This window comes from Rhipicephalus sanguineus, chromosome 8 (genome assembly GCF_013339695.2).
Source record: "Rhipicephalus sanguineus isolate Rsan-2018 chromosome 8, BIME_Rsan_1.4, whole genome shotgun sequence".
NCBI classification, from domain to species: Eukaryota; Metazoa; Arthropoda; class Arachnida; order Ixodida; family Ixodidae; genus Rhipicephalus; species Rhipicephalus sanguineus.
This window is the reverse complement of record NC_051183.1, coordinates 152,976,580-152,995,738: the sequence shown is the minus strand read 5'-3', so window position 1 is coordinate 152,995,738 and position 19,159 is coordinate 152,976,580. Positions and strand designations below refer to the sequence as shown.

The window sequence follows — 19,159 nt, the reverse complement described above, 5'->3', positions numbered from 1 at the left end:
CGATAATGTTTTGTAGTTTAGCGATGAGCTTGGTGTGATAAACGCAGTCAAACGCTTTTGAAAAGTCAAGTAGAATTATGTCCGCTTGGCTGTGATTGTCAATACCTAGCGCAAGATCGTGTATGACCTCAGTCAGCTGCGTCGTGGTCGATAAACCCCTACGAAAACCATGCTGGTTGGGGGACAGGATGCCCTCTTTTTCGAAAAAAATTGTTAAATGTTTTAAAACTATATGCTCGAGTAGTTTGCATACCATGCTCATTAAAGATATTGGTCTGAAATTAGACTCAATGGATTTATCTCCCGATTTATAAATTGGAATAATTTTAGCTATTTTCCAATCTTCTGGTAGTCTTGATGTTGAAAGCGATTTACGGAAAATACTGCCGAGATATCTGCTACACCATTCTGCGTACCTTTTCAGAAATTGGTTGGGTATATTATCCGGACCACACGCTTTCTTAGTATCTAGGGCAAGCAGAAAATTAAGAACACCAGTGTCTGTGATAACGAGAGAGTCTATAACAGGCACTGCGCGTGGAACCGATTCCGGCATGACGCCATTATCTCTTGTGAAAACTGAATGAAAGAACTGGTTATATCTGTTGGCTTTATCAACTTTTTCAAGTGACGATAGTTGAGTTGTGAGCGTGTTCTTTCGGCGAAAGTGGTTCCAAAATCTTTGTGGGTTGCTTTTGAGAAAGCTAGGGAGTACAGTATTGAAATAGTGGTGTTTTGCTCCCTTGGATTTTTGTTTAAAGTTTTTTGCAGCAAGCGCAAGTCTGGCGGTGCTAAATGGGTCATTACCGGCAGCCTTGTTAACTTTCCGTAATCTTTTGAGTTGACGCTTTGCGTGTATTACTTCACGAGTAATCCACGGGTTATTTTTTAATGTCTTTTTCAGTTTGACGGGAATAAAATTTGTTACACAGTGTGACACTATGTCTTTAAAGCGCAACCAGACAGCATTTACATCAGTGAAAGGATCTGAGGCGAGTGCCAAAAACTCTTGGTATTCATTAGCTAGATAGGTTTGTATGTGGTCGTCGTCAGCCTTATCGAAATTGATTGTGGTTTGGGCAGCAGTTTGCACTGATATTTTATAACCTAGAGGTAAAATGCACATCGGAATATTATGGTCGGATATTCCTTCTATTACCGCATCCTTCACCTGTTCTAAGAGAAAATTACTGCTTAGTAAAATTAGGTCGAGTATACTCTGACACTCGCTTTGCTCCCTTGTGGGGCTTTCCACAATTTGGCAAAGGTTAGAACTTAACATCATGTAGAGAAGGGTTTCTGAAGCCTTTGATGTGTACTGCATGGTAGACCAATTAAAGTCGGGAAGGTTAAAGTCACCCATGAGAATGACGCGGCAGTTTCGAGCATGCTGCTGCAAATACTTTTGTATCGCAATGATGCATTCATGTCCACATGCGGGACTTCGATAGATACTGCCAACGATCATACTTGTACCATTTGTATTAATCTTACAAAAAACTGCCTCGGCATCAGTTACCTCTGGAAGAATGACCAGTGGGATTGATTTCTTTATAGCTAAGGCTACGCCTCCACCACGTGATTGCCTGTCTTTCCGAACGAGTACATAGTTTGGGGGAGTAATTTCATCACTCGAGAGGGGCGGGGATAACCATGTTTCAGTCATTGCTACTATATGCGGTTCACGATCGAGCAATAAGTTTTCAAATGGCTGTACCTTATTCAGGATATTTCGAGCGTTTATGTTTAGCAGAGTTATTTTTTCTTGCGCTGGTTTTGCCGAGTTCCTGGATGGTACGCATCGTTTTTTCTTTCTTCTACGCTCTCGTCCTTTTTTTTTGAGCTATTTTTTCATGCTTTCTTATTTCTACTTTGTCATTCTTTTCGTCATCCCAGATGTAAACACGGTTATTAATGAACAGCTTGTTGTACGCTAACGACACCTTGTCTTTGTTTTCACGGTTTTGCTTAGCACTGTCCCAAAGTTTCTTGCGGGTTTCTCTAAGCTTTCGTGAGAAGTCTTCTCCTATCGAATAATCCGTATTATTTAGCTTTAGCTTAGCTTAAGTAAAGCGTCTCATATTTCCATTTCTTTCCAAAGTGGGTTTCCGTGTCGACTGCAGCATCGTGCATCAACGATTTCTGCTGCCGGAAGTAAGGTAACGCTCAGCTCAAGCTGTCCATTTCGATTGTATGGAAATGAACAATATATTGGGAATGCTTGCGATCTACTTATTGCCAGGAATTCAGAAATCGTAATGTGTTTCATACTCGTTGGAGCTGCGAAAGAGACATCAATTCATGCATCGATTGCAATTTCTGTGGTGCTCAACTCTGCTGTAGCGCTGTCGAACGGTCTACGCAAAGCGCAGCCTTCATCAATGCACCTTACTTTGTATTTATGCATCAGGGCAAAACCATTCATTTCTCTAAGGCAAAGCACAGAATTTCCCCGCACTGTCCACTGCTGGTGTTGTATTTCTCACCTGCCAGCGTTATTCTTTTCAGCCAACTTGAGTGTGCGCGCATTCCTCATTCCACCGCGTTCCATTCCACGTTCTTGAATGCCCTTCGTCGCTGTCGTCTTCGTGTGGCTATGGTGTGGCATTGGTCTCGGTGACATCCCTGGAACGTTTTACAGCGGCGCGACTTCGAACAACGCATAGCGCGTCGCTTCCTCGTATACGAGGAAGCTACGCGCTACTGGAGACGCTGTATAGAGCTCGCGTTCAAAGTCCACCTAGTCGGAGGAGCACATCGTTTCTGACCCGTTCTGAACTCTCGTTTGTCAACTGAGAGTCGTCTCCTAAACTGTGCGAAACCGAATCCGCCAGAAATTGCGGCGCCCGCTTGCGGCAGGACGGCAATCGTGTGCTTGAAGGTTACGGTAAGCCTCGTTCGGTTAGCCTCGTTCCGTAAGCCTCGGTAAGCCTCGTTGAATCGTTTTAACTGGAAACAGCCAAAACCAACCTGACACGAAACTGGGTGAGTAAAATACGATAGGGTATACCAAATTATGTCGTCTACTGTTATTTTGAATTTGGAAGTTGAATAACCTCTGTTTGCATGCGTCAATCGCCAAAATTCTTTTTGCATTCATCTCAGGACGATACAAGGAACGCGCTACAACGTAAAACTACGTGGGTGTTGGGTGCAGGCATTGAGAAAAGCAAAATAAAAATATAGGAGGGAAAAGGCCCGTAGCTAGGCATCTTTTGGGGGGGGGGGGCACTTGCTGAAAACCATGCCTAATTCAGAAAAACAGCTATTTTCATCACCAAAATTCCGGGGGGGGGGAGGGGCTATCCCCCCCCCCCCCCCCCCCCCTGGCTACGGGCCTGGAAGGGAGCACGCCTAGCGTTCACAAGCCAGCCTCCGCTGAAGCCGCTTGCTCCTCGCGTTCGTGTATCATTTCCCATGATGCGCCTGTTTCATTTCCTTTTACAGCGAAAGTTGTTATGAGATCACAACAAGGGCCGTTTTTGGCGCCGTAGTTGTCTGCCTTTGCCGCCGGTGTCCGTAACCACTATCGCTCGAAATAAGAAAAAAAAAAACGAAATAAGAAAAAATTTCCAGGATGGAACGATGTCCGAACCCGGGCCCTCTGCGTGGGAGGCCAGTATTCTACCTCAGAACCATGCCGGTGCTTGAAACTGCGTTCCAAAAGACCCTATACAGGCTTCATGTCGGGAAGGAACCACATTAACATATGTAATGTAGCGTGGTAGAAGAGTAAAATAACAACCGAGCGTCACACAATGCGCATTAGCCGCATCAAGACCGCATGATGGATAATAAAAAGGCGCTTGTAATAGGTGGCATGACGTCAATGCCCGTATAAAATATAAAGGCGCAGGTTTCCGACAGCACAGTTCGTAACACTGGACGTGGCGTCACTACTTTACCTATAAAGGGCCCGCCTAGTAAGGCACTGCATTTCTGTTCAGATCAGACGCACATCTGTACAAATCAGACGCACTGCTTGGCCATCGCTCCCTGTGAAGGTCAGACCCAATCTCACTCTTGTATGATTCTATGCGCAGTACCATGCAAGCAACGTGCAGTGGGTAATCTTTCTTTCTGGGTGTCGTTTACAGCTGCGCTGTCCAACCACCTTCACAGCGTGGATTGGAGGATTTGGGAACTAGCAATTTGAGTGGCGCGGCCTAGGGCTCCCACGTGGGGACGTCGACGTCTTGCCTCTTCGCCGCCTCGGGGGCTTGCTGAGCCATAATTTTTTCTGTTTCACGGTCATTTTACCAATTCATTCGATATCGCTGCTGTCGAAAGTGCTGCCTTAAACGAGTACTGACACGATTTTGCGGCACCCCAAAAGGGACATTTTTCGTTTCCATGGTGTGCACTATCAACGCTCAACAAACCGGAGTCAGACAACACGTATAAAATGTTTTACTTTTCTTTTAATGTTTTTTCGTCGCTGTTTACGTTAAACACGTGCGACAGACAGCAAACTGACAACTGTCGCTACTATGTCGCCAGTTGCAGCCTTCCCGCGACGTCATACTTGTGCTGACACGTCACTGCGATGCCGCCCCCTCAATACCAAAACCGAAATTGCTGCTTTAAGGTAGCGGTAATAAAAACATATTCAATGCATTCCCAAGCACCACGACAATCTTTTTAGGCTCCTCAACAGCCGCGTTTTTATTTAGAACAACAACCTGAAAATATTTAAAATTCGTGTCAGTACTCTTTTAACGAAAGCCAAAGCGGAGCACTCAAAATGTTTATCTGTAAAAGTTGCTTGTCCTATAAAGCCTGCGTCTATAAATAATATATAAGCCATGGTGAACTTAGAATAGGAATGCTCTTCAACTTCAAAGTTTCAGAAACGCACGACATAAATTGTGACCATTCGCAACATTCGCTAAATGCTCTTTAAGCACGAAATACAGGGTCGTGGTAGCAGGCAGGGTGCGTAAATTATGTGATAACGAGTGCTGAAAATAATCCATATCGATAAGCGCTCATAGGCCAGAGTTCAAATAGTAGATACACTATATAATAGGCAAAGTTATACGGTTCTCGTCATGCAAGAAATACTTGTTGAGTAACCCAAGAAAATGATGTTACAAAACCTGGTTGAACTCACAGCGGATGCGCTTGGTCGAGGAGAATGTAGCAGTGCGGAAACGCATAAAAATACGCTAAGGCAAAGAAAGTATATCGCTTGGAAATCGAGACAGAAATCAAGGCACATATGAAGTAGTGCAAAAATGAAAGACGCGTGAGACTAAAATAGGAGAATACGTAACGTGTTGCTCCATTTCGGGTACGACGACTGGGACCGATTTAATATACGACAGGGCACGGAGACAGGCGCGGTGTCGCTGCTGCTCCGTCCTTTTAAAGCAGTCGACGCACACTCAAGCATCCGACTGAAGCGAGCATTCAGAGAGAGAGACGAACACGGAGGGCGACAACTATTATGGAGCGTGTTTTGGGGTTACATATCCGCTCCTCCGGTTCGGTTTCCTCTGTTGGCACACATACAAACGGAGGGGTGTGTGTGTATAATGGTTAGTGCCGCCTCCCAAGTACACTGCGAACTGCGCGTCGATGAGCGCTTTTCAGTTTGCGCCGCCTCTTGCTTCATTGTCGACTTCCGAGGGGGAGTTTGATCCGGGCCCTTTACGTGCATTTGTGGCCATTCTTTGTGCTCACTTCGCGGTGCACGCGGTTTTGAATATGCTAGTACTCATCCTGCGACAAACGCGAGAATAGTGTGCGAACCTCATAAACGATCGAACGCGCGTGTGTATGTATGTATGTATGTATGTATGTATGTATGTATGTATGTATGTATGTATGTATGTATGTATGTATGTATGTATGTATGTATGTATGTATGCATGCATGCATGCATGCATGCATGCATGTATGTATGTATGTATGTATGTATGTATGTATGTATGTATGTATGTATGTATGTATGTATGTATGTATGTATGTATGTATGTATGTATGTATGTATGTATGTATGTATGTATGTATTAAAATACTGCCGGCCTGGATTTCAGACCTTTGGCAGGAGTGGGATACAAGTCATTACAAGTCAGTAAAGAAAACAAAATGGATACATTATACACATACAAAGCGTACATTTCTATAAAGCATCACTTAGTGAATACATGGACAGAAATTTTACAGCTGAGCATCAGGGCAAACATCGAATTAAAATACAAAAAAAATCAAGATACAACAAACACGTGCAAAATAGACGCAGCAATATATTTTACTAAATATTACAGCAAAAAGCGTAGTGAGTAGATAGATATATGCATATATAGTACTTGAAGTTGGGCGAGTTGGTACTTATTCATGACTTGTTTCGCGCGAAACGTGCACGGACACAAGGGAAAAAAAAAAAAGGCAGACAACACGGGCGCAAACTCACAACAGATTTATTTTGAACAATGAACTGTACTTTTATCTTCACGTATAACAAACGCCCTCCAACGGTGGACCCAGGAACACACGAGATAAACTAAAGAAAACTTATTCAGCGCTACGTCATGATAAGAAGCAAAGAACAAACAAAATTTTAGGAGGAGTTCACGCATCTGTAGACGGATTGTTGCACGTGCCTTTCAACACGTGCCCGTGTTGTCTGCCTCTTTTTTCCTTGTGTCCGTGTAAGTTTTGCGCAAAAGAAGGGAAGTATATGCATATACATGTGACAAAAGCATCAAGGTTCATGAATTACGTCAGAGCTATATGTTATGGATTGAAAGGCCTGTAGATAAGATGATAACGACGGGCCTACAGCTGAGGGTAGTGAATTCCAATTGCTTGCAGTTCTCGGGGGAAAAATACTGAAATGCGCTGGTGTGGCAAGAAAACTCAGTTACTTTTTTAGAATGATAGGACCGGGTAGGCCGCCGGTGAGCCACTTTTAGATAGGTATCCTTTCTCATGCCTAACTGTCCATGATAAATGAGATGAGTTTCATTCGCTCGCGGCATCGCCGAGTTTCTAATTTGTTGAGCTGAGTTTTTTCTAGGAGAGATGTAGCTGATGCCCGCCAGCTCTTTTTATTATAGATAAAGCTAACTGATTTCCTCTATTTTTTCCAATATTGAAACGCTTCTTTTTGTATGTGAATCCCACACAGCTGCACAGTATTTCAGCAATGGCCGAATAAAGATTTTATACGCTAAAAGCTTAATTTCTGGTGTACTTACGCAGGTGCCTCCTTATGTATGTATGTATGTATGTATGTATGTATGTATGTATGTATGTATGTATGTATGTATGTATGTATGTATGTATGTATGTATGTATGTATGTATGTATGTATGTATGTATGTATGTATGTATGTATGTATGTATGCATGTATGTATGTATGTATGTATGTATGTATGTATGTATGTATGTATGTATGTATGTATGTATGTATGTATGTATGTATGTATGTATGTATGTATGTATGTATGTATGTATGTATGTATGTATGTATGTATGTATGTATGTATGTATGTATGTATGTATGTATGTATGTATGTATGTATGTATGCATGCATGCATGTATGTATGCATGTATGTATGTATGTATGTATGTATGTATGTATGTATGTATGTATGTATGTATGTATGTATGTATGTATGTATGTATGTATGTATGTATGTATGTATGTATGTATGTATGTATGTATGTATGTATGTATGTATGTATGTATGTATGTATGACACTAATGGTACGCGTATATAGGGGCATCTTCTGAGGAACTTGCTGCAACAATACCATAGAAATACCATAGGAATAGGAATTCTTTCTGCCGTTACAATGGCTCCAACTCGAGATTCTGCGGCTGCCGCAGTACACAGTTTTCCGTGTGCGTGAAGCTCACACGGGCCATTTCACGTTTGTTTGTTTGTTTATTTTGTTTTGGGCGAGGTGAGTGCAGAATACACGACAGGATGCGAGCTGTGGAGCTTTCGCACCGAGGCTGTCGTCCTCGCCGACCAGCAATTTTTGAAGACAGCGACGCCGACGCGTCTCTCTATTGCAATGTCTCAATTAGTGAAATAATTTATGGGGTTTCGCGTACTAAAACTGCGAAATGAACACGAGTATAGTGACTCCCGATTAAGTTTGACCCTTCTGGAGTCTATAACGTGCACTTCACCTAAGTGCATGGTTTTTCTGTATTTCGTCACCGTCCAAATGCGGCCGTCGGGGCCGGGAATCGAAATGGCATTACTTCTAATTAAAAATGAAATTCTCAGCAACTAGTGAAAGTTGTTAAGAATCTTTGAGAATTTCAGTGGACACCCAAGCCTACTACCCACTTCTCCCCTATTCATTAAACATAATATGCTAAAAGCTTCCAAGCTACACGACTATAAACTGTCTCTTTATATGTATAAAAACAAGCTTCCAAAAGATAAAGAAGACACCCGTCATGACTACAGCATACGTAACAGGAAAACACCAGTACCACATACTCGCCCAAACTACGGTAGAGCCAGACTTGAATATTAAATACCAGCACTTTACAACTCCTTAAAACCCCATGTTAATTTTAGTGCTCCCTTCCGTGTGTTCAAATCAAATGTGCGTGATTATTTGATGAAGCCATAAATATTTTTCTTTGCTGAACACTAATATTTCATGTTCTGTGCGTCATACAGAGTGTTCTGATGTTCATTGTATATATAGTGATTTTTATAGTTTCTTTGTATTATGCTGTTTGTTTTGCTTACAAGTGTACATAGGTGCGAAATCCGCTGCATGTGCTGCCCTCTGTGGCCCCCCGGTCCTGTCAAGCTGTTTTTCACAGCTCTTTGCCTGGGGGACCCCCAACAAGTGTGTTGGAGATAAAGTGGATTGTGGTTCTGATTCTGAACCCGCGCCTTCGAGCTTAGAGTGGCACGACATCTTATTTGCTAAGCTTCCACGACGCGTAAATACTTTAACCAAGGCCGGGTGAATATGTCATTTTCTTTCTTTTGCTCTCAGTTACCCCCTGCGGTGACCCTCTGGGTTTGCTGTGGTGCTACGAGGAAGAGCTCTTGTTCTTGCACAAATAAAAACAAAATTTTTTCTCTCTGTCTCTCTCTCCTGAATTCGTGCGTCCAATGATGTCCACTGCGCTGCGGAGCGACGGGGCCAAAATGAAGAACGCTTGTGTATTCAGAGTTATACGAAAGTTAGAAAACTCCAGTGTAGCTTAAAATTGATCCGTAGTCCCCACAACGGCGTGTGTTAAAAATTATGTTTTTTTCCAATTTTAAACGCGCTGAATTAGTGGGCCACAACCAACTTTACACTTTAGACTAGAACCATCCGCAATCGCCATGCTCTAAGCTAGCTTTAACACACTCCGCATCATTAAGAAGTATTGACACCCTATTTAAAGTCAGTTCGGTGGAATTCCGCAAGGTGGCGGAAGGGCTAAGAAAGGGAAATTGACATCCGCCCGTTTGTCGCAGGAAGCCACAATGAAGCCGATACGGATTTCTCAGAAAGGAAGCTTCTTCGTTGCCGAAAAATTCGTCTCCTGGGCGGTCCGCCTGCCAATTGAGCTAACCAAGAAGCTAGCAATGGCAGTGCGAGGGTGAATTCATCGAGAACTCGAAGCACATGGAGGCATCATATGGCAAATTGTTTCTCCGGAATCGTGGCCGAAGGGTTAAGGAAGGGAAACTGACAACCACGCGTTTGCATCAACGAATGCTGCGAGGAAGTCCACACGGATTGCTCTTTCTTTTTCGGCAACTAAGAAGCTTTATTTCTGAGGAATCCTTATGAATTTCCTTGTGGCTTCGTGCTTCAAGCGGGTGGTTGTCAATTTTCATTTCTTATTAACATCCTGCTTCAGAAACATTACATCTTACCCTTGCAAAGTGATCGCCTCAAAACATCTTTTTTCATCCACCACGAGCAGTGTATCGCAGGTCAGGGAAGTCATGCGACATATTGACGTCATCCGAGATAACACGTTCAACTCACCAAGGCTGTCACCTTTGCCAAAAACCCCAGCTGTTGCGAGGTGTACAGACACATGGCCACTACACATGCAGCAAGATGTACAACGTTAAATTTTTATTTCACGATAAAAGTGATTTTGGGCATATGCTGCAATGCTCGGGCAGGAAGCTTTAATACATTTTATCTTTTTGTAATTTCTTGCCTTGACTGTAAGAGCACGATGTCTTCTGCCAACCGTAAGTTTCTGAGGTATTGGAGGTATTTGCCTTTAGTATTTATTCCTGTTTCTTTCAAATTTGGTCGTTTTAGTAATACGCAGACATTACTCCCCTCAGAGGTGCGTACAATACTGCCACTCAAAAGAAGCAGAAGCATGTCGAAGGAAAGTAATGCCACACACAATGTAGATTGTCTACTGTATGAGTAAGTTTTTAACTAACTTTTATGTTCTTTATTTGCGTGTGCGGCCCAAGTGGTGCTAAGCCAGCCTGCAAGCGAGATCAGTAGGGCATGTATCATGAATGCTAAGAGAGAAACAACGTTGGCCGAGAGGAATACTCGCATTTGTGTATCGACCACGAATGGTTCGGGCGCCACAACTCTTGCACGCAGTAACATGTCATCCCTCGTAGAAACCGACTACTAGACAGAACAATCAGAGGGCGCAGCGAGTTTTCAGGACGATGTAATTGTGCAGTTGCTGTAGTTATTTGGCATTAAGGTGCTTGTTAGTGATTACTTCTAACGGTCTTCATGAAATCTCTGATCTTTGGAGTCTTTGCATGCCGTTGTATGGTTAATGTTTTGTATAACACTGTTGCGTGGTTTTCAATGAAGCTAACAGTGCATATTGGCATATATCCTGAAATACGGTGGAAGATGCCTAACTCGATTGTCACGGCAACGGTGAAACGATCCCAATTATCCTAAGATTTGTTTATGCAAATGACGCCTAAATAAAGGACACTCGATTTATTTGAAAAATATCGTATGTTTTCTTATTACTGTAGCAAGCGAATTGATGGTAATGCAGTGAACGACATATCATTCCGCCAAGGAGCAATGTTTTTCTGAAGCTGCATATAGCCGAAAGCCTTGAACAGACAATAAAGGAGAGGAATGCATCCTTGGTAAAACAATCTGGCCGTTATGCCATATCCCTTACAAAGTGCCACGATCAGTATTTATAGCCACAGAGATAAAATCCCGTGATAAATAACGAAATAGGACAAATACCCCATCATTACAGCTCGATCATATGAAAGAATATACTACAAATTTATCGAACTAAGTAAATTTTATTAGGCTCTGTCTTCACACGCCTCCATTAGTGCACAATACATAGCAGTTAATGTACCAAGACAAAATAAATCATAATACTTATGAAAAGGTCACATTAGGACCGTCGCCTGCGTACGTGACTCTCTTGTATCAGTAACAATATAGAAGAAGGCAGCACAGGTGAGTAGGATGTAGTTATTGCCACAGTTGCTGAGTTCACTTTCTTCCTCTCTTTTTTTATAGAAGTACTGAAGAGGGGCTTTGTTACACAGGAAACGTTTGCATATGCCCAAAGCAGCGCAAAACATATCGAGAAACCACCGAGCACGAGTGTCTGGGCCGCCCCGGTGGAGACCAATGGGGTCGTGTCGGTTTACACAGGGAACCAGCCAAGTGCGACGATGGGCAATAAATCACCCTCGCGCGCGATTCACTGAGTTGAAGAATAAAAAGAAAGAACCGGCAGGAGCGGAAAGGGCGGCAGAGCGTTGGGCGAGGAGGGGTCAGCCGCCGAGATCTCATGATTCGCCCGATTGAGACTTAGGGTGCCATAACAGGCGCCTGCAAACAGTTGCGATCCCTGGTGACGGATAAAGGCCCGAGCCGCCATGTTCTCGGGTGCGTGGCGCTCACGCCACTTCCGATTTCGCACGCCGTTGAGAGGCTAGCGTTTTTTCGTTGAGGGTCATGAGAAATCGGTGCATGGCGACGTTGGCAGGGTGAAACCAGACACTCGGACTTCAGGAGAAAAAAAAAGCTGAACTTGTTTAGCGCAAAATGCTGGTCGGGCGCTTGCTTCTAAAAGCTGAGTGTGGTAACGACAAGCGTGTGATAAATGACTGGAGTCACGGAGATGCCGAAGCGTTATTCACGCCAGTTATTCACGCTCTTTCGCGCCGCACACTTCAATGGCGACGACTCAGCCGCGTTTGACTTAATTACGCCTCCATAGCACTTTTGAGCAATCTAAAACGAGGCGTAAACCGTATTTCTTAGCCATGAAGATACGGAAGAGAAATTGCTGCATAAATGAAGGCAAGAACAAGTATGAACTGCAATTTCTGGTGAGTGCACTTTCTATGTGCCAGAATTCCAGCTACAACTGCGGTGCACACGTGCTGTGCTAGGTTGCCTGGAGGCATGTGCAGAGTGATTGGAGCTATTACAGTATGACCGAACATTTGCGAGCAAGTCGCTAGAGATGATACAGGCGTTTCTTATCAAGCAGGAAGGGGCGCACTGTATTAGTTTTCCACCGTTGTCCATCTTTCGCAATGAGCAGCAGTTCTTACTTATCGCTAGGTAAATAATTTTGTTTTTGCTTGACTGATCTTTGTGCTTGAATGCCGTTTGTCACGCATGTGCCTGCTTCTTACCTCGGCATATAGTTTCTTAGATAAATAAATAGGAAGCCAGCACTTCTATCATCCCTAACGTCCACGTATTTAAGCCATTGTTAAGCTTGAATTATTTACGGAATAGCACGGGACACCAGTTTACTTGTCAGAATTAATAATATGATTATGAGAGACGCCGTAGTGGAGGGCTCCGGAAATATCGACAACCTGAGGTTCTTTAACGTGCACCTAAATCTAAGTACACGGGCCTCAAACATTTTCGCCTCCATCGAAAATGCAGCCGCTGTGGCCCGGATTGGATTCATCTTTTAAGAAGCGCAAAATGACACGGAGACGAAGCATAGACACACACAGCGCTTGTCCTGTGTGTGTCTATGCTTCGTCCCCGTGTCATTTCGCGCTTCTTAAAAGATGAACCGTTTCCAACTAGGCCATAACAGCCGTTTTGCGGGATTAGATCCCGCGACCTTCGGGTCAGCAGTCGAGCGCCATAACCAATAGACCACCGTGGCGGGGCTACTTCTCAGAATTATCTGCAGTGATTGCCCACACCAGTGTACTTTATATATTCAATGCATTTACTATTCTATTATTGGTTGCCCTAAGATAAAAATAATCAATATTTTAATTATAGTTCTCTATATTCGATGTTTCGCGTTTGGTAAACGCATATTAAGCGCGGAAAACAATGTTTTTTTAAAATAATTCCTTTCTGTCAAATACTCTGCAAACTAACCCGCCACGGTGGTCTAGTGGTTGTGGTGCTGGACTGCTGAGCCGAAGTGTCGCGGGATCAAATCCGGCAGCGGCGGCCGTATTTTCGATCGAGGCGCAAATGCATGTGGACCCTCTCCACGGTAAGGAACCCCAGGGGGTCTAAATTTCGGGAGCCCTCCACTACGGCCTTCCTCATAATCATATCCTGGTTTTGGCACGTCAAACCCTAACAATTTCATTATTATTATAGCATCTGCAAACCTTGACGAAAAAAAAATTGAAGGAAAACGGGAAGGCGAGCTAGTTGGTACTGGTTCATACTTATATATTAAAAGAGTTATGCGACAGGGACAAGAAATAGCACAACACGAGCACTTACTCACGATTGCAGGCTTTATTGCATCGAAAGAAAAGGTATACCCAAACACGATCCTCGCGTGTTACCCGCGTATGCGCACCGTTAGTCAAGGCAAACACAGAAGAGACGTATGCATGCGCTCCCCTTCCAACTTTGAGAAAAAGTTGCTGTGTCGAAGTATAGGTTTCAGCACAATCAAAACTGAACCTCGATCGCACTGAAGTCTTCACTTCGAGAAATTCATTTTTCGTAGTGTAGCTAACTGACGCGATCAATAGTGACTTACGCGAATAAAAAAAAAATGTTTGGAAATCGTTAACGTTTTTCATTTGTGCGAAAGGACAATCACGAGTTGAGTTTTCTATGTCGTGACGTAAAACGATTATTCTGCGCGATCGCAGACTGCGGTGGAAAGATATTGACTAGCTTTCATATTATTATAAGTTGAATTCAAGCAACAATTCAATCAGTGAACCAATCAATCAATCGCTTACTGATTTACTCGTTGCTTATTCAGCGTCTTACCCTTGTTTCTGACACCGATGAAAAGCCTGAAACGGCATGAGTAAGCTTATGTGCCCCAAACATGACGTACCCCGCTTGCAAGAGCACACAGTGCGAATGGAAAGTGGTAATCGAATAATAATGGCAAATTTAACTTATGATAGAAATTAGCATTTCTTTGGCACGCTTGAAAGTTTGTGAAAGAAATGAGATTCCTTCGAACTTACACTGGTTACTACAGTGCAAAATCTACAGTAATAAGGCCGGGGTGCTATCCTGGACTTCCGCCATTTTCTGTCGAATTTGACGTAGGCGTGACGTGTACACAATGATGACGCAAACGCATGAAATGCTTGCGAAACGTGACGTGAAGTGGACATAAAATACAAAGAAACGCGCAATTAAGTAACAGTTTGTTTCTGCAATTGTAAATGCAACAACAAAAAAAATAAAGGGAAACTGAAGCATTTAGTTTTAAAGTCGTGAAGCGGACGATATCGTCTGCAATTCAGCGCCATATTTGGAGATGAGCGACAAAGCCATAGTAACTTTTTTAGCCAATAAGCGAGCGAGCCAAGCCAGCGTCGACATTGCCGACATCGTTATTTCGCTGGTTGTTTTGTGTAGGTGTTCTGTGGTTATGTCGGCAGATCGCGAACAGTGGGCCGCGATGTTGCATTTTTTTACCGATCGTCCCTGTATGGGGAGGGTGGTTTGCAACTTACTACCGGAGGTACGATGGGAGCCGTGACAGACGATGACAGAGCGCCTTTACCGCCTGGGCCCCAGCAGCAGGCCGCCGCCGGAGTGGCGGCAGCTGGAGCTCGAGGCGCGGAATGACGGTGCAGTCAGGTAAGCTTGCGTTTCACTCGGGTGGTGTTGAAGTTTCAGCTATGCACATGCTTATTGCAGGAGAACAGGCGGATGGCCGATTTGGCGACGCACGTTTCGGTGGACGACGCCCGCATCGTTACAAGTATGCGCGTCGACCCCGTCTTGGGCTGCGGTGGCCCTTCGTTCCCAGGGCCCGCGGCGTCCAGAAGCGCTATAAGGAGCTGCACAGCATTGCAAGTATTAATAATGCCCATTCTGTTCCTTCTGTCTTTTTTGTTGCGGTGGCTGTTCCGCGTCTAGTTTATCTTAAGTAATGTGCCAACTAGCCCAACAGCCAGCTGAGTTATTTATAACGTCTCCGATGCCGAAGTATCTTCCTGAACTGTCGTGATCATTAAGATGGTGCTATATGTTTTGCTGAGGATGCGTAAGGACTACTGTGAGTAAAAGTTACAATCATGTAAATATACATAAGCAGAAGCAATAAGAGTTACGTTTCAGGACCTCACGTTACGCGCGATCAGTTGAATCTGAAAGATAAAGTCTAGGCGAATCTCAATCCACAGAAGTGATGCACCTCCGAAGGTGTTAACTGTGGAAGGTACTTCCACGTTGCTTACAACATATGGATAAGAAGTGCATAATGGCCACAATAAAGAAGAGGAATTGTAGTATTTCATGCAGTTGATGTTACATTGGACTGGCAACACTAAGAAGTGCACAAACTGCATTCAAAGAGATGTCTTTTATGCAGATGTGCTGGTTTCAAAAATGGCTGGTACAATATTAGAGGCATCCTTTGTTGTTGTTGGCAGCAGTGAATGATAAGACAATGATGTAAGCAATGAGACAACTTGACTGCTTTTTATTATTGCAAGGATGAATTGACTCACAATGATGAATTAACAGAAGAAGATCAATTGACTCACAATGCATTATGAAATATCATGTATTACTCTTGCATGTAAACTTTTATAGTCCACCAGAGAAACCAGGACAGAAGGACAGAAAGTAGCTACACAGTGCTGTGCCCATGTTGCCCCTTTCGGTACTGGTTCGTTTTGTGCCTATAAGCGTTTACATAGATTACCAACCACAACAAGCTTGTGCTCTTGCATGTACGAGTGGCTACTACATGAATAGAGCTTTTGTACACACCTGCCAGACTCGTACAGTCATCACATGGGTTCGCATTGTGAATAGAGTGCCGAAAACAATGCTCTGGAATGACATTCAATGTTGCATGCACTGCTGCAAAATAACACAGGCTGTTTACAGAGTCACTATGGTCTCAACAAACTAGTCCTGCTATGATTTGCGGCAGAAACTGAGCACGCTTTTGCCTAACTGCTTGGTACAATTAGCATGCTCTCAATGAACGAACACAATGAAGCTTTTGTCAGAATACAATTCCTGCAAGAACACAAGTACAGGGGATAGGTATAGGATCGAACACAATGCAAGTGGCTACTTTGTCATGAGAAACAGCAAGAGCTTCTGTGTTTCACGTTTCTGTGCACATCTCGCAGGAATGTAAACCCCATTACATCGAGTCGTGCCCAGCTGTGAACCACTACAGAGCGTGATCCTGCCTTTGCCTACCCGCCTGGTTCATGTCTACTGCAGTCGTATCGTCGCTATTGTTGTTGTAAAGGTCCGCATATTCTTCATCGAGTTCTTCAGTGCAAGGGATGTCGTCTAGCTCAGGCAGCTGCTGCCAAACACCGAGGTTGTGAAGCACGACACAAACTGCGATGATCTTCGACGTGAAGAGTGGGCCATAGTACAGTGTTCTGTACCTCTGCAAGCACCGAAAGTGGGCCTTGAGGACTCCAGTGCACAGTTATACGACGCACCGCAGTGAAGAGTGGGTGCGGTGGAATCGGGCAGCAGAGGATTCTGCAGGATGTGCTCCAGGGATGGGGTTAAGCAGCCAAGGTTGAAGCGAGTATGCACTATCACCTGTGGAGGACAGTGTTCCAATTAGCATAATATGAATGTATACATGAATATGTACTATTCCTTTCTCACTTCTTTTAACTTATTCGAAGACATCGTGTCACTGATATGCACTGTTTTCCTTTTTTTTTACAGCTAGACATATTCACAGAATTGCTTGTCTGGTTAGGTTACATAATTACGGCTTTTGAAATGCTCCAACGAAAAAATGGCTTTATCAACTCAATTCCTTCGTCAGGAGGAATGACAACGAAGCTATTGAACTGCAGCCCTTAACTTCTTTCATAGAGAAGAAGGGGCGAGTGACAGAAGGCGCATCTTCTTTGGTGGTAAGGGTGTTCTTTCTTTTGGGACTGATGTGCGGCTGCAGACGGTCAGCGCACTCAAGGCTTGGTTTCCCTTAGATTTTTTTTGTGCTTAGGCCGTCAATGAAACGTGACAGCAGGTTTCTTTTGCAACCGTTTGAGTTGTTTTTTAGTGCTTTTTATGAACCATCACTGAAATACCTTTGAGTTGTCAGTTGACTTATTTTATTGCTATATAGCACATGGCTGTGCTTGCTTATTTGTATTTTTTATACAAGTTGTCCTTTCTACACATAATTGTATTTATGAATGTACAACGTCTATGGCAGTTGTATTTGATGTATTCTTTTTTTAACATAGCCTCAGAGTGTAGCATTTTCTGTATCATCGCATGCTTACTATTTATTATTCCATCACTTTATAATAAAGGATCATACAGTCTCTTCATGAAAATTTATTTCATGCTTGACCTTTCTATTGCACTAGTAGTCTTTCCCATGACCATAGAAAAACAAGTTGCAATTATACACTGAGAGCAAGTCGGATTATTGTGTGCCACCTCGGGTCTCAGTATGACTTGTTTTCTCAAATGTGTGCATGAGAGAATTTTCATTCAAGGGAACACGAGTGCCACTAAAGTAGATAGTGTTCGACCAAGGTAGCTGCCAGTAATAACATACAGGGCAGAAATTTGGACAAAGAGACTTGAGTAGTGAAGAACCATGCAGCGTGTAATAAAATTACCATGAATAATGTTTTTGCTACACTAAGACACCACGCAAGCATTCTCACGCTTGCATACCAAGCAGCTATTCACCAACCTGGCCACGGCGTCCACTGCCCAGTCCTGGCTCACGGTGCATGTCTTCCACATAAAGGCGTCGTGCACGGGCCCCGAGTGCGAGGGCGGTCATCGGCAGGGTTGGTCACATACCTGCAGAGTGTTGTTTGCATTGGAAGGAAGTCGGCAACAGCAATACAACCAGCTACATGCAGAACAACTGTAACTGTGTGGTCCAACGCACTTATTTCTCTCGAGTTCTCTGTATCTTTCATTTCATATGTGGCAGTTACTGCATGTCTGCATAGAACTGTTTATGAAATTAGAGCGCAATCAGCACGTTTGATTTCCTTTCATGCATTATTTTTCTTAAAAGCTACCACGATCAAATATGAAGCTCGATGAACTTTTTGTGGTGTCACGTCAACCCTGCCAAAACTAAATAGTGACGGAAACTCCGTTTACCGCGACTACTGCGTTCTTTTCTATCACTGCAGTTGGAGCCACGGCAAATGTCGTTAAAATACTGGAGAGTGGCGAAAAGCTCTTTCACGTTCCTCATTTGCATTCTACTAACAGCCTGCGCGAGATTGAATAAGATGAAATTTATTCTCACCACCATGACGCTGAGGGCGTAAAAGTTCTTGCGGCAAAAGTAAGCAGCCTTGTTGCCATCGTCCTTTTCATACGGCCCACTTATGCCCACGAACGTGTCGTCGACCACCTCAACGCAGCCTTGAAACCTTGCATCTATGTGGACAAAGCCTTCCCTTTGGCAGGGAGGGCGATCCACTCATTGCCGAGGCGCTCGACGATCGCTTCCATGACAGCATGAATCGTGAGACCCACACTGGACTAGCTCGTCGCCACGTCCTCGTTGTTCGAGATCGTGTCGTGGTAAGTGCCGGTGGCGAACAAGCGAAGGGCGCAAAGCACTTGTAGCTCAACAAAAACAACAACAACGGACGGGGCTGTTCTCGTGTCCGTACGCCGCCTCTCCAGGTCCTGGCGAAGCTCCCCGCACAGCCATCGCACAGTGTCCTTCGTCAGCCGGCACCACAGTTGAAATAATTGATCGGTCATCACAAAAGCATCGTGGTACTCGC

General features: G+C 43.9%; 1 protein-coding gene across 2 annotated transcripts; it reads right to left on the bottom strand.

The window, feature by feature from the left end:
- Positions 1-16,706: 16,706 nt before the first annotated feature.
- LOC125759616 (uncharacterized) lies at positions 16,707-18,777 on the bottom strand. 2 transcript variants are annotated; one of them, XR_007417249.1, is made up of 3 exons: positions 18,670-18,777; positions 18,094-18,206; positions 16,882-16,970 (listed from the first exon to the last, which is right to left on the bottom strand). XR_007417249.1 is itself a non-coding variant. In XM_049418628.1 (2 exons), the coding sequence occupies exons 1-2, from the start codon at positions 18,184-18,186 to the stop codon at positions 16,707-16,709; spliced, it is 357 nt and encodes a 118-aa protein (XP_049274585.1). In that variant the 5' UTR covers positions 18,187-18,233. The 2 variants fall into 2 exon arrangements, 1 of the variants encoding a protein (XP_049274585.1); XM_049418628.1 differs by lacking the exon at positions 18,670-18,777 and having other exon boundaries at positions 16,707-16,970; positions 18,094-18,233.
- Positions 18,778-19,159: the final 382 nt, after the last annotated feature.

What these genes read in the sequence shown, in the direction of transcription:
- LOC125759616 (XM_049418628.1), bottom strand. Translation starts at nt 18,186, where the DNA reads ATGACCGCCCTCGCACTCGGGGCCCGTGCACGACGCCTTTATGTGGAA. An exon ending in GCAGTGGACGCCGTGGCCAG is followed by an intron (nt 16,971 to 18,093) that starts GTTGGTGAATAG and finishes TGTCCTCCACAG; the next exon opens with GTGATAGTGCATACTCGCTT.